This window comes from Octopus bimaculoides, chromosome 2 (genome assembly GCF_046866305.1).
Source record: "Octopus bimaculoides isolate indiv1 chromosome 2, ASM4686630v1, whole genome shotgun sequence".
NCBI lineage: Eukaryota > Metazoa > Mollusca > Cephalopoda > Octopoda > Octopodidae > Octopus > Octopus bimaculoides.
The window spans coordinates 38,501,830-38,518,569 of record NC_142929.1 but is presented as its reverse complement, the minus strand read 5'-3'; the positions used below and the strand labels follow the sequence as shown (position 1 = coordinate 38,518,569).

General features: G+C 33.0%; 1 protein-coding gene across 1 annotated transcript in view; it reads left to right on the top strand.

Annotated features, from left to right (window-relative positions):
- LOC106873452 (uncharacterized) overlaps positions 1-16,740 on the top strand; it is a 180,445-nt gene that overhangs the window by 149,009 nt on the left and 14,696 nt on the right. Inside the window, exons 23-24 of the mRNA XM_014920810.3 lie at positions 2,259-2,356; positions 12,911-13,028. Of these exons, the coding sequence (XP_014776296.2) occupies positions 2,259-2,356; positions 12,911-13,028 (216 nt within the window). The remainder of the gene's footprint in view (positions 1-2,258; positions 2,357-12,910; positions 13,029-16,740) is intronic.

Sequence of the window (16,740 nt, the reverse complement as noted above, 5' to 3'; positions counted from 1 at the left end):
ATTAAAAAAAGCAAAACTATTTCAATTTCTATGTGTTTATTTATTCACAACCAGATACAAATGTAATATACTTGGATGTTTTCATCCAAAACACTATGTAAAAGCTAGGAATTAGGAAATGTTTCATAACAACAAATTGAACTTGTTCTAACCTGGTCTGTTTGGTTTCTTCTGGATTATAGGCAGAATATTTATTTAGTGGGTGAGAAAGGAAAGAAAAGCAAATATTACTTTTATTTATTTTTCTGAATGTAATTACTTGGAACAACAAAAAAATGGATACATATTTTGAATAATTTCATATAAATTTTAAAATGAAGAAATCAAGAAAAAGGAAGGAAAAATATATGGAAAATATTGTTGAAGATAAGTAAAATTTAGTCTAAGGGGTACTTGGAAACATAGAGACTGGTGGTTAGAGAACTCATTCAGTTAATTCTAGAGATGGAAATGAACAAGTTGTAAACTGAAGTTGCCATAACTTGTTTCAACCAATAGAAAAGCAAATCACTATTTTGTTTTTGCTTTTTTCTTATCTGGACATGTTGCTTATATAAAATTACCATGGTGAGTGGAAAAAAAAAATCAAAGATTTCAGACAGAGTCCTTCTTCAGAGTGAGGTTGAGAGGAGAGAAATAAAAGAAAGACAGCAGAGTTTTACATCCTCTGTTTGAAAAACTGGGTGCAACAAGCCTTGCCAACACAGACCACTACCAGCCTCTTTGAATTCTGATTTATTTTCTATACAATTATAGGCCATTTAAAAAGGACTAATGCAACAAGATTGTAATCTTTGGACCTAAGCTGAATGCAGAGAGTTCACTTATTGAACTCAAACGTTAATTCAGCAAACTTGAAATCCCACTTAGTAGTACCATCTTTAATCCATAAAGCAGTGGGATTTGCACTTACATAGCATGGACTGCTGAGCACATTTTATGAAAATGAAACTACCATGCACACATAAAAAACAAAAAATAGTTAAAATATCTTCTTAGTATATAATGGTGGCAAGTTATACATCATCTGAAAAGTCATTAGTTGAACTATTAGTCCTCTTGCACTCTTGGGAGTATCACCGTGTTTGAGTGACATTAGACCCCAACAAACACCCATAAATTAAACACATCTATCTGAGCCATGATTGTGGCTTGTCGACCTGTGTCTGACGGCCACAATCATGGCCCATCGCACTTTATGTGTTAAATGCACTGCCTACATTATATTGGTTTCCTATCTATCCCTATACTCTTTGTACAGAGGTTATAGGACCTGATTTTATTTTTTATAATACAAGGGATGGTTGAAAGAAAAGTAGGGAACTAGTTCATAATGGACATTTTTTCACTGAATAGGTTCCTTACACAAATTTCTTGGGATTCCATCTGTAAGAAGTTTGTTAAAAACTTATACAAATTAGTCTATAACATAGCATAATAATCATTCACATCCTGTGGCTTGAAAATATTAGAGAGAGAGTTTCTGCATATGGATGGCAGGTTATGTGTTATGATTTCATATTAATCAAAATTGCATAACAGTTATCTCCATGCATAATAGAATAAAAGGATAGACAGGCAAACAACAGGTATCAGGTCAGATTATGACATATTTATATTCATATAACACATAGAAAGAAAAAAATCAAGGAATATAAATCATGGGAGATCAGTAAAAGTTTCACTAAAGGGTGTTCATAATAGTTATGATGAAAACTGGTAGACTTCAGGAAGAGGCATAAGATAAGTCCATGGTATGGGTGTGAAATAGTTTTGTAGCTAGGAGGTTATCACTAGTAAAAAAAAACCTTAAAACTGAAAAAGAAGAAAGGTGTACAGATTGTCCCTGTATTTTCCGCTCTTATTTGATGACTATTCCTGCTACTTTTTTTACTGTGTATTAGCCCAAAATCTACCTCATTTTTTCTACCCTAGTATATACTCTCTGCATTGATTGAGAAGGAAATTGAAGATTAACTATTTTGCTTTCCAATATAATCTGGTTGGATAAATGTTTATTTAGTCTGACTTCTGTACTCATTGAAAATTCTGCATATATACTATATTTTTAAATGTCTTAATTACCTTGCTCTTTTGTCTACTGAATACTATAGCATTCACACTGAACACTGTAGCAATATTGTTAATTAAATGACTACAATTATTTTTTTAAATATATTTCTTCCAGATTTTGCATTTTTAAGTTTGTAAATAATTTAAATATTTCATTTGAGACAACTTTTTATATTTATTTTCAGTTTGATACAAAAGTATTATGTTGTAAAGCAGTCAATCCAAACATGGTATTATTTGGTACGCTTTCATCAATGCTCTATGCTTACCAACCAGAATCAAGGTAAGTTTCTAATTCCTTGAAAAAGTTATGAAATTATTTCAGCCAAATATATCTTTACTCTCGTTCTTTTATTTTATTGACTTTTTACAATAACGTCTTTTGCAATGTTTTCATCATTCTAATATTTAGTTATTATTTTTAGACACTTTTTTGTAATAGCATACCAACTACAAATGGTTTAAGTTGAAGGTGAAATGGGAAGGTGTTATGTTAGTGTTTCCCCCTTGGTGTTAGTAACATAAATGCAATGAAGCAGTTCCAACTGGGAATGAAAACTGGGTCACAAATATATGCTCAGAACTTACCATGAACTATGGTACCTATTATATACAACGGAATAATTCAATTTTTTTTTTTTTTGTTATTTACTAATAGTCATAATTTTTTAAAGTTTAGTATTCATTGGTTTCATGACCTAGTAATAGTATCGAAGTAATGAATGCAAAATAAATATGCATTGACAGAGTGATATTATTGAACTGATGACAATCTGTATTTTGGAAATCTACTTCGAAATAAGATAGCTGCCACAATTGAACCCTGGCCGCTAATAAAACAAAGTCAAGGACACCAACTAGTTTAACTTGACAATTCCTACCCCACCACATTCATTTCATATCCTTATAATAATAGCAAAATAGATAAGTGTACTAAGTCAACAACAGCTACATTTTGGAACATGATATGATCCCTAAAGGAAAAGAAAGAAGAAAATATTGCCTCAAATTGTGAAGGTTGTGAAAGTAGGCGCCAAGGAAACAAATGTAGACAATGAATCAGCCCAACAGGTTCGGGGGTGGAGGAGGACAAAAAGGAAGAAGATGGTAATAATAATATTCATGGAGAGTTTTTATCTTAAAAAAAAAAGGGCATATTTATATCACCTTTTCTTGTAGAAAGCATACTTGTAAAATAGAGAGTGACTTGAAAAGAGAGATTGAGAAGAAAGTATTTAAGATACAGAAATCTATTGATTATCCTTTATGGTTTACTAAGTGGGCAGTTTTCAGCATTAGCTACTTTCAAGTAATCATGAAAATGGAATTAGATTCCTTTAGTTGTTTGGAGTAGCTACTCTAGATAACAATTCATTTACAGCATGTTCTGGAATAAATTTCAGACTCTGATAAAAATGCATGTATGTGCTTGCACGTATATGTTTATTTGATGCAGTTTATATGCATCTTGATTAGCACGTATTATACATATATGCTCCTTCACATTCCATTCACCATTTTCTAGGTAAATCTAACTAAAAGGAGAATGTAATGGAAGTCATAAACGAAAAGGAGAATACATTAAAAGAGAAAGTGAGAGAGAGAGAGAGAGAGAGAGAGAGAGAGAGAGAGAGAGAGAGAGAGAGAGAGAGAGAGAGAGAGAGAGAGAGAGAGAGAGAGAGAGAGAGAGAGAGAGAGAGAGAGAGTACAGAAAAAGGAAATGCTAATTTGAACTTTCATTATAACTTTATACTCTGAACCATAATATTTCAAAAACTACAATTGCATTCATTATAATATACAGTGATTAATTTTATAAGTGTAACAAAATCATATAAAATCCCCATAATAGTTAAACTGAAACAAGGTTTTCTAATCTAAGAGCTCTTTAACAGAAATATCATTTATGACAATTTTCCTAAACTTTTATAGTGATAAGTTTTATACTATCAAGAATTTTTTATACTATCAAGAATTTTTTATACTATCAAGAACATAGAAATGCACTTTGATATTTTTAAAGCACACAGAGTTAAAGGACATCTGTGATCAGCAAGATGTAAAACCATAGCATTTTATTTCTGAGCAACTGAAATAAATATATAGATAAATGTATGAATAAATATGTCACACATACAAATAGATAACACAAAACATTTTTAAAATATCTTGAATCACAACAAAATATGACACAAAAATTTAAGTTGCACCATTATCTTCCTATTAAAGTCCTTAGATTCAACAACAATGTTGCTGCCTGAAGAATAATTACAAGCACTAAAACAGCTGACAAGCCAAAATTTAAGTACATTATAAAAAATATACAACTCTAAAAGCCATAAACTGAGTACCAAAAATGAACATAATACAGCACAACATTAATGGCTTACAAATATCTCCATAGAAGTAAATAAAGAATTCATTACTACACACACATTCACAGACATGTCCTATAAAGCATTGAATACCATATCTTGTTTTCTGCTTAATGATGTGTGTGTGTGTGTGTGTGTGTGTGTGTGTGTGTGTGTGTGCGCGCGCGTGTGTGTGTGTGTGTGTGTGTGTGCATGTGAGTTTGGGTGTGCTTGTATGTATATATATTTGTATGTATGCATGTATGTATGTATATATATATATATATATATATATATATATATATATATATATATATATATATATATATATATATATATATATATATATAAGGAAGTATCTATGTATGTATGCAGGAAGTGTATCCAGCTGTAGAATATTGCACCAAACTTTATCCAACCCATGATAAGAAGCTTGCTTCCCAGCCACATAGTTCCAGGTTCAGTCCCAATGCATGGCATCTTGGGCAAGTGTCTTCTATTACAGATTCAGGTCAATCGAAGACTTGTGTGTGTGTGTGTGTGTGTGTGTGTGTGCACCCCTACCACCACCACCACTGTCTGACAACAGATTTTGGTGTTTTCATGTCAATATAACTTAGTGGTTTGGCAAAAGAGACTGATAGAATAAGCACAAGGCTTAAAAAAAGTACTGGGGGATCAATTCATTTGACTAAAATTTCTTCAAGGTGGTACCCCAGCATGGTCACAGTCTAATGAATGAAACAAGTAAAAGATAAAAGATAAAAAATAATAATGGTGATGACAATGATGGTGATCAGCATGAGAAAGATGACAATGTCAATGAAAATGATGATGATGATGATGATGATGATGACGATGTACAGGATAAGATTGAATAAGAAATGGTACAAGCAATGAACAATTTTAACGTTCTTTGAACAAATACATCATATTATCAAATATTCTTCCAATCTGGTTTTGTAATTTCTTGAAACAACAAAATACTTTTAGGTTGAAAAAAAAAATTAAATAAATAAGAAAATAAAGATAAAAAATTACAAAAAAGGGTGGAATATGTGCATGTATGTGATACACTTTGAGATATGGGCAAGGAATAATATCAAATAAGTTAACCAGAAACATTTGAAAGACTTTGCAAAACAAAAACAAAAACAAGACTATTGATGTGAATAAAATGATCATCAATAACAATTAAAAAATTCTTGGAAAAACACTTGAAGTTTAATTAGAACACTCTGAATTGTTTCTAACACCAATTATTGTAAATAGTATTGCATTGAAAACATCATATAATAACACTCTAACACCCTGTGATGATTGCAAAATAAATGATAATAATATTTTTTTAATTCATATGAAGCGACAATTTTTGTGAACAAAGCATTCAAGTTGTCCCCAATTCTTGAATGGTAACATTTTAGTTAAGAATTTTACCCCAGAAGAATGAAAGGTAAACCCAGCTTTGACATGTATTTAATTCAAAATTGAATATTTAAAGGGATACTAGGCTACAGTCCTTTACAGGTGCCAGTACTACATAAAATGCACTTGTGTTGGTGTTGCATAAATGCACTCATGCTGGAGGCATGTAAGAAGCACCCAGCACATTCTGTAAAGTGGTTGGCATTAGGAAGAACATCCAGCTGTAGAAGCCACTCTCCAGTTTTCCAGTTCCAGTCAAACTGTCTAACCTGAGTCAGCATGGAAAGTGAACGTTAAATGATGATTATGATATTAAGCTGCAGTCTTTTACAGGTGCTGCTGCCACAGAAAATACACTCATGTTGGTGCTGTATAAACACACTCATGCTGGAGGCACATATGAAGCACCCAGCACACTCTGTAAAGTGGTTGGTGTTACAATGGACAATTGGAGGCTGAACAGCTCCCCAGCTGGCCAGCTCCCATCAAACCATCCAATACATGCCAGCAGGGAAAGTAGACATTAAACAATGATGGTGATGATGACATTGGTGTACACTTAGGCACAGAAAGCACTTCATTGAAGTAACTACCTGAGAAAAGAAATTCCCTTTATAGACAATGAGTGTGAAAATACAGAGCTGGGCTATGAACATCATTATCAGATAAGACATGTGTTTCTTAGTCGTTACACTTCAACAGCTTACAACACCAAATGCAATGTTCACACCCAATTGAGAACTGCTGTTCTTATACGTTAACACCAAATAATAAATTCACTAGCATATGCACATTAAACAGTGTTGGTTAAAATAAAGCTATGTACATTTATATTTAATATGCTCATCATCATCACCATCATCATCATCACCATCATCATCATCACCATCATCATCATCATCATCTAGCATCCATTGTCCATGCTAGCATGGGTTTGACTGTTTGACCTGGGCTGGTAAGCTGAAGGTACCAGACTCCAGTCTGATTTGGTATGGTTTCTATGCCCTTCCTAATGCTAAGGATGTCCTTCCTAATGTCAATGTATATTCAAATGATGAAAGACCTTTACTACAGTAACTGTCTCAGAAAAGAAATTCTCCTTATAGATAGTATGTGTGAAGACACTCTGAGATGGACAACAAATAATCTTTTCTAATCCAGGCCCAAGATCCGAAATTTTGGGGAGGAAGCCAGTCGATTAGATTGACCAGTATGCAACTGGTACCTAATTTATCGGCCCCAAAAGGATGAAAGGCAAAGTCAACCTCGGCGGAATTTGAACTCAGAATGTAAAGACAGACGAAGTACTGCTAAGCATTTCGCCGGGCATGCTAATGTTTCTGCCAGCTCACCGCCTTATGGACAATAAATAATGTCATCAGACTGTGTGACATGTTTTATCAGCATTACGCTTCATCAGCTGGATTAATTAGTTGCTCATAGTTCACTTATAACTGCTGTTCTTATTTGTAAACAGCAAATAATAACCCTGTAGGTAAACACAAAGCTTTGTCAGAAAGATGAAAAGTAAATACAATTTCAAAAGATTTCGAATTTGGAATGCTGAAAGATAAGGTTGTATACTGAAAAAAAACAATGATTACAAAGAAGCAATAAAAACAGTTTTTGTATAATTTTTTCATGTTTTGAATCAAAGTCATTTCAAAACTCTACAATTGCATTCATTATAACATACAGGGATCAATTTTATAAGTGTAATAAAATCATATAAAAACATCATAATGATTAAACATAAAATAAAACAAGATTTTCTAATCAAAGAGTTACAAGTTAAGTTCCTAGTTATGGTCAATATGTACAAAAGACAGTGTCAACGGAAACTGAAATAGAACCCAAATTAAGAAGCATCAAATTAATTGCTAGTAAGTACATTAGCAACAGCAGCAGAAGTAGTCATCGTTATAGTGGTAGTATTAGTAGCAGTAGCATCAACAACAGTAGCTTTTGCAGTATAACATCTGAAGTAATTAGTATCCGTTTGTTCTTCAAAAGAATTTGGTGTGGTGTGAAATGCAGTAAGTCTTCTATAACAAATTGATAAATAGATGTAAGAAGCATTTATAATAAAAGTGTACAATGCCAGCCACTTTGTAACTGTACTTAAAAACCCTATATTCAGACTCTGATCTGATGAACTGTTAAGGTCCCACCCTGTTTCTCTGTTTCCAGTAATCATCAACTCATAAAATACATAACCTCACACGCACACACACACAGATGTATACACACATATTCATTCAGCCACTATATGCTCATACAGAATTTATACAACTGAAACAGAAATTCATATACACACAGGACATGCAACGGTACATATAAAAAGGCCTACATAAATGTACATATTCTCATATATGAATATGCATATGTGAGTGTGTGTGTGTGTGTGTGTGTGTGTGTGTGTGTGTGTGTGTATGTGTGTGTGCATGCACACAATTATACACAGAGAGAGACCATACATACACTAATACACATGCACACACATTCTGATGAACATCATCCTCATCCTAAATATGGTGGTGGTGGACAAAACTATATTTTACTTTGTTGAAGCTGGGCTTCATAATTAATCTGTCTGCACTAAAACTTACATGTTACTATCAACTAAAGTATCATTTGACTGTCTTTTGCTTATCATTGAAGTAGGGTACAAGGGGGATACAAATTTCAGATTGTTTACTGGTAGGAAACACATTTCTTTGAATCTACTCCCTACCTCGGTATTGCTGAAGTCAGCATCTATGATCTTCAAAAGAGATAAATGTGTATACATATAATTAAAAATTTCAAAATTATATTAAGAAAAAGGGAAAAAAATATTTTTAAGCATGTTTCTTTTTTAAATTCAATTCCCATTTCCCTACAAAACCACCTCTTCAAAATCTGTCTATCATTATACCACTCCCATCAACATTATCATCATTATAGTCATAATAATAATAATAATATTATTATTAATAATAATAATAATAATAATCTTCTCTACTATAGGTAAACGGCCTGAAATTTTTGGGGAAGGGGACTAGTCAATTACATCAACCACAGTATTTTTGCTGGTACTTAATTTATCGACCCCAGAAGGATGAAAGGCAAAGTCGATCTCGGTAGAATTTGAACTCAGAGTGTAAAGACAGACGAAATACAACAAAGGATTTTTGCCTGGTGTGCTAATGATTCTGCTAGCTCGTTGCCTTAATTAATAATAATAATAATAATAATAATAATAATAATAATAATAATAATAATAGTAATAGTAATAATAATAATAATAATAATAAATGCCCTGATGCAGTACCAAGCAGTGGCTCACATGGTTTCTCATCTTAACTGACTGGAAGTGTTATCATGTACATTGTTTTGTCTTGGTATAGAAGATGGGCTACAGCAAATATTCTGCTCAATACCACAGATTTGCTTGTCAATTGTTTGACCTTAACTAGTTGACCATGTCCCTTAGTGGCTGACGATATGTGTATCTCTGATCATGAGCAGAAGTAGTTGGGGAGCATCATAGTCATGTGTTGAGAGGAATTCTTTGGGGTTTGGATAATTCACCTTTGGAAACATGAGTATTTCGTTCGACATCCTCAAACAACCTTTATTCAAGGACCTTTTGAGCGAGATGAGCTACTTGACCTGAAGAAAATTCTAACTGGGCCCCACCTGCAAGGTCATGCACTGTTTATCTCAATATGAGACCACTATGTTGCACACATATGGTTGTGATGCATGTGCCTGATGTACCCTTATTAGACGGGTAGTCATGATGGCTATAATGGGCTTTGTATATTTTACCCCAGTATCACTTTGATGACATGCCCTGCTCTCTCACTCAATATTAATAATAAAAATGGTGATGATTTCAAATTTTGGCTCAAGGCCAGCAAGTTCAGAGGAGGGAATAAGTCGATTACACTGACCCCATTGATCCACTGGTACTTACTTTATTGACCCCAAAAGGATGAAAGGCAAAGTCAATGGAATTTCAATGGAAATTCAACATAACGACAGACAGAACGCAACTAAGCACTTTGCCTGTTGTGCTGATGATTCTGCCAGCTAACCACCTAAAATATAATAATAATAATGATAATAATAAGACCTGCAAACAAGGGAGTTTCTCCATTTCTGTATATAGTGTAACAAATCTCTTTAATGAACATTCTGCTGTTTTTAAAATGGGATCATAAATTTAAGTACAAAATTTTAGGACACCATGCTCACAGTATAAACAGAACGACCAAAAACATAAGGTTTCTTATTTTTAGTAAGATGATTGGAACATCCTTGTTTGTAGATATGGAAAAAAATGAAGGTTTTAAAGAACAATGATTGAGTGGAAAGTTTGTTGTCAACAACAGATTAAGGAAGATTTGCAATGAAGATTAGATGCTAGAAAATGAATATTTAAAAAAAAAACAAGAAATGGAATTGAAGAAATAAAAACAATTTTTGATAAATGCTTCAGTTGTTCTTGTTGCCTCTTGTCAAGTCAGCCTTAACCCAGCCAACTGAAGATTTAACCATGATCATCCGGTCTTTTCAGGAAGTTTTTGTCACAGCACATTACACAATAACTCTTTTTTTTTTAAAGACTGTAGGATGTGTTCTGAAAAGAATCTGGTTTTCTTTCAAGCAAGCAGAGTATACACATGAAGGTTCCCTCATTGTCTCATGAATGTGTGCAAGGGTATGGGTGTGAGGTGCTGTTATATGAAAGGAAGCTTGCTAGATCAGATTGGTGCCAGTCCCCAGTCAAACCATCCAACCCATGCCAACATCAGATCACAAAACCTGTTGGCCTAAAACCTCAAGTTTTGGAGTCTGACGATACACCATAAAGCTAAACCCTTTATGGATGGGAAACCCATGGTAATCCCATAAACCTGCTTTTCCCATTAAAATATATATTTTATATATATATATATATATATATATATACTAGCAGAAATACCCGGCTTTGCCCGGGTTAAAGAGAATAATGAAATCTAAAAACGCCGTCTAGACTACGCAACCCTCAACTGTTAGTAGCTATGATACCATATTTCTAGATTAATAACTCTCCAATCCATGCCAGCATGGAACATAGACATTAAGTGGAATGCCAGTCTCTCATCTAGGAGGGCCTTGAAATCAATGTTACCAACTGGGGACTATGTGTGTCGTAGTGATAATAAAAAGACCCAAAGGAGGTCTGCAATGAAATAATTTTACTCAACACTTTGCAAGTGAATCAGTGGAGGCAAAGATGCGTCTCATTTACTTGACAATTTATGCACCACATTGCAGAAATCACAATGAAAGTATATCTGAAAGGGTAGTCTTACACTGTTGTACCCTTGAATTACAAATAATGCTCATCTGTTATGTTAGGGTTAAAATTTCATCAACATCAAAAATATATGAATTTTCATGGGAGTTATGGCCGTTATACATAGAATATAATTTCCAAATTTCATAAAGATCCGTTCAGTACTTTTGACGTAGTTTTGGATAAGAAAACAAATGACTAATGTGTGTGTTTGTGTACATGTGTTTGTGTGTGATGGGTGTATATATGTATAGATATCTGTATGCATGTATATATATGTATATATGTGTACATATTACATGTACATCTATATATATATATATACATCTACACATGTGTATACATATACATGTATGCATATAGATCTATATCTCTATATATATATCTATGCATATACGTGTACATATACATCTCTTTCTCTCTTTCTCTCTCTCTCTGAAAGTATCTGTCATTACAGTATCGAAATGTGATTGTTTCAGTTAGTGGAATAACGTGTACATATACATCTATATGTATACATATACATCTCTCTTTCTCTCTCTCTCTCTGAAAGTATCTGTCACTACAGTATCGAAATGTGATTGTTTCAGTTAGTAGAATAGTTTCATTTTTAAAGTGAAAGTATTTGACATGAATGTTTTTGTTTCACTTTTGACACGTAATACTGTGGAGGAGATATTATGTTGCTGTGGGCTCGAACTCTGCAAGAAGTTAAAATGTTTTTTTACTAAAACACAATTGGAACCCTAAGTAAGGCATCTGTAAAATTTGAATGAAATTGGTTGTGTAGTTCTCGAGTTTTAGGGATTCACACAGACAGACAGACAGACAGACAGACACAGATTCTCATTTTTATATATATAGATATATATATATATAATTTTTTTTCTCTCGTTGCATATTTTGTCTCATTTTCACTTCTTTTGATCATAGCTTCTTTCCATGTAATAGTACCCTACATGCATACCTTTACTGGTGGTGATATTGGTGGTACAAGCATGGCTGTGTGCCAAGAAGTTTGCTTCCTAACAACATGGTTTCAGATTCAATCTCATTGCATTGTACCTTGGGCAACTGTCTTCAACTATAGCCTTCAGCTGACCAAAGCCTTGTGAGCAGATTTGGTCAATGGAAACTGAAAGAAGCTATCATATATATATATATATATATATATATATATATATAGTGTGTATGTCTCTACGTTTGTACTTGTCCCCCACCCCACTTGACAACCAGTGTTGGAGTGTTTACATTCCCATAACTTAGCAGTTTGGCAAAAAATATCAATAAAATAAGTACCAGGCTTTAAAAAGTAAGAACTAGGGGTGATTCATTCTACAAAAATTCTTCAAGCTGGTGCCCCAGCATGGCTACAGTCTAATGACTAAAACAATTAAGCAATAAAAGATAAAAGTATGCATTAAACTTGCAAAATCTGATGAAGTGTAACTATAATTGATTTGTTGTACAGAAACTCTGAGTTCTGAACGATGATGATGACAACAGCATTGACAGCGGTGGCAGTAATGATGACAACAACATCTTATGATTGTTCTGCAATGTATTCCAAATGAAGTGAAATATAAATGAATAAACTTAGTTCAAGTTCCTTTTGACTTTGTTTTTTTTTTTTTTTTGCCTCTGTTCACCTACATCTGTCTGATTTTCACTCTATTGACTTTCTAACTTTTATGAAGTTTAACCAGTTGTTTGCTTCTTACTAAACCAGGGTACAATTATGGGAAGTACGTCTTCTTGCAGCTGCACTGAGCTTAAATTACATCTCTAAAGAGAAGACTACAACTATTTTTGTGGGTTTATCAAATGGAAACATTGCTATTTTAGAGGTAAGTCATATTTTACTGGGTAAATCTAAACCTAATACAACCTCTTTAAATTGTTTTTATGTATAATAAAATATTGAAGGACTATAGGAAAATATTCAGGGACATGCTCTGTATGAAAACCAATTAAGATCATTGCTAACATACTGAATGCAGTGAGTTAACAGCTCAAAAGAAATATTAAAGAAAATACTTCTTCTGTATTGTTCATAATTGATTTCTGATTACTCTTTATTAAAATTTCATGTTTGATTCTTCTGTCCTTGATTATACTACTACTGACTCACTTTTCACCACAGGTCCACTTTTAATTAATTAAAATTCATACTTACCATCAATCACCCTAGCCCTGTACAATATTTTCTTCATTCACTTCCTACATAAATCTAATCACATCCACCCTATGTTTGTATCCATCTCTCACTTCCGCCTCAAACTGTTGTAACCTTTCCCACCACTACAACCTCTTCCATCTCTATGCTCTCTTCTACTCACCTTCTCAGACATGTTACCATAAAGTATGTTCTGGCACTTCATCACCACCATATTTATCTCCCTTTCTGGTACCACTGCCCACTCATATAAAATGCAAAGTAGCCATGAACCTTTTTGACAACAAACCTTTCCCTACTCTTTCCATCAAACATTAACCTCTCAACACCTCACATAAAATGACCACCCTTCTATACTTCTTCTCAAGCAGAGAGGAGAGGGTCTTCAGTTTTGTAGGTTACAAGGCATCACAGAAAAATAAAAGCATCCTGTTCACTTTGTAAAATGTTTAGCATGAGGAAGGGCACCCAGTCATAGAAATCATGCCAAAATTCAGGGACTTATGGAAGATGTAGTCTTCTGGCTCATTGAATCTTACTTAACAATCCAACTAATACCAATATGGAAAGCAGAGGTAAAAATGATGATGATAATAGTGGTGGTGGTGGTGATGGTGGTGTTGGTGGTGCTAATGAAAATGATGATGATGGTGATGATGATGATGATGATGATGATGATAATGTCAGTCTGGCTGTGCATCGTAGCTAACAATACCTATACATATCTGTATCATTTGTCTGTGCTTGAATCTTTGTATTTGTGTGTGTGGTTACATAAAATCCATGCATATTGTGCATTTACATACATTTGTGTGCAACAAATAAGTACAAGCAAGATATCTTATCAGTGTTTAAATGTAATAAAAAAAAATTTAAAGGAAGAGAAACCATATTAGTCTTGGTAGAAGAACAAAAGGAAACAATACACTGGTAAGTCAAAGCATGGAGAGTATTTGTGTTACTTTCACTGATCAATGGAATAATTTTCAGGAAATAGTTAAGTCCATCCACATACAACTATTTCTTGATATTAAAAAATAATTATGCTATGGAGTTCCCTAGAACTATGTCAAAATTGGCATCTTTCAGTTGCAACATTCACTAGTGTTCTTTGGTAGTTATAATCCCCAAATAATTTTAAAGATAGTCTAAATGTCTTTTCTTATAATTAGCATGGTTACATTATAGATTCTAGATTTGATCCTGCTGCACAGCATCTTAGGCAAGTGTCTACTATTGTAACCTCATCTCAACTAATGCCACTAAGAGTAAAAGTTGATGAACAAAAACCTGTCTTGTGTGTATGTGTGTGTGTGTGTGTGTTTGTGTGTACGCATACATGCATACATACATATATACATACATACATACATACACACATACAAATACTATTATCCCTCCTGGGCCCTCATTTTACCTGCTAGTGCATTCTTTTTACAGACAAAGAGGTGTACTCTTTTCATAAGCAAACAAGTAATTGTTATAGACAGAAAACTTAACGAAACTAAAGCATTTTTTTTTCAAAAAGTTTAAACTACTTGGTATTTTATAAATTGATAAAGATAAAGGAAGAAAATACCTGTAAAGTAGTAATAGATTAATTGAATGATGCCAATCAGAAAGTAATGCAATAAATATGAATTGACCACATTGAGGCAAAAAGGTTTGATCATATTCACATTCTCAAGAAATACATTAAGCACACTATGAATTTCCCCATAGATCAGGCCTGAGATGCATTTGATGCCATCATGACTAACCAAACATCAGATGACCAGCTTGAGCACATCATGAGTTTCCTGACAAATCACACCTAAGATGCGCTAAGATAAACCTAGTATCAGTTGACCAGCTTCTTGATACTTTTGATGTTGTGTTCAATCTTGTAATGGTGCTTGTAATCATCTTTGTCCAGTCTTTCACTATCTTTGCTACAACCAGACATGGGGATCAGGAGGAGAATGCTGGAAAAAAACAAGTAGAAAAATAACAGTAACCACTCAAAGCATTAGATTTTTCATTCTTCATAACAAATGAGCTTATCAAAATTTCCTATAGTCTGAGATATTATAAAGAAGAAACAGAATGATAATAGTTGGAACCTCTCTAATGATGGTTTTACTTGGAGCTAAACAAGAACAACAATTCTGTGTGGTTATAACAATACAATTTCTTTTAAATGCACTTAGAATTTTTATAAATAGGAATGGAATTAATTCCCTTAAATCTTTGGTTAACCAGATGGTACTTTGGGCTTAAATCTAATTATGTAGTGGACTTAGCTACTTGCATGTATAATAGAGCATACGGAAAGTATACTATGAATGATTTAAAAGATTTAAAGCAATTGCTGAAAAACAATGTTATACATACATCAGAGTTCACTTCCAATAAGCCACTATTTATCTTTCTTCAGTCGTACATGTCGACACCCCATGATTCTCAGAAGCATTTACCCAAAGGGTTTTCCTCATATCAAACTACTACAGGAAAAGTTGCAAATGTCAACAAACATTAATATATTTTTGAATGGATTAAAAGAAGAAATACAGCAAATGGAATATTATCTTTTAGGGACATCACCCAAAACTGAAATAAAGAAACTAAAAGTAAAGAAGACAAAATATAATAAAATTTATTTTGACTCAGATAACACATTTTTCCCCACTTTGCTGAAAAATATATTCCTAACAGTAGAGTTTTAAATAGTCTTTTTTTTTGTTGTTGTTGTTTTGTTTTAGTTAATAAAAGAAACCCAATATGACTAAAATATCTTACAATTTGTTTCAACTATAAACAGTAAAGTTCTGAAATGTTAACTTAGCAATTTCCTCTTTTACAATTATTTTGTATCCTCATCTCTAAAAACCTTGAATGTTTTATTTAAAACATTTTCTTATCAAAACTGGGTGGAAATTAACTTTTCACTTTGTGATCGGGGTAAAAATTTTTCTGCTCTAGTACAATACATTTATCATTGTTCTTGAAGTGAACAAAATTCTATATTCACAAATTCTGAACATCTTTTGTTAAACTATAAAATCTTTGTTAATGATTTGTGATTTTTTTTTTTTTTTTTTTCGTGATCTCAACCACTTTAAGTTATGTTACTTCATTTAAGTATACTGATTCATGTAAAATAAAAGTAGCAGAATTTTTACTGATTATATTGAATCATTTTATTCCAAAAGTGAGCTTTAAACTCACATCCACAATGTCTCTTTCAGTCAACCTATTTATGAATACATCACTTGGAGAAGTTGTTTTTTAATACATCTAAAATCTTAGAATTTAAAAGACTAGCAAAACAGACATTTCCTTGTATTTAAAATGTATAAAGTTCAGTGGGGGTGGTATTTTTCTATTTCTTATGGCATTGTGAC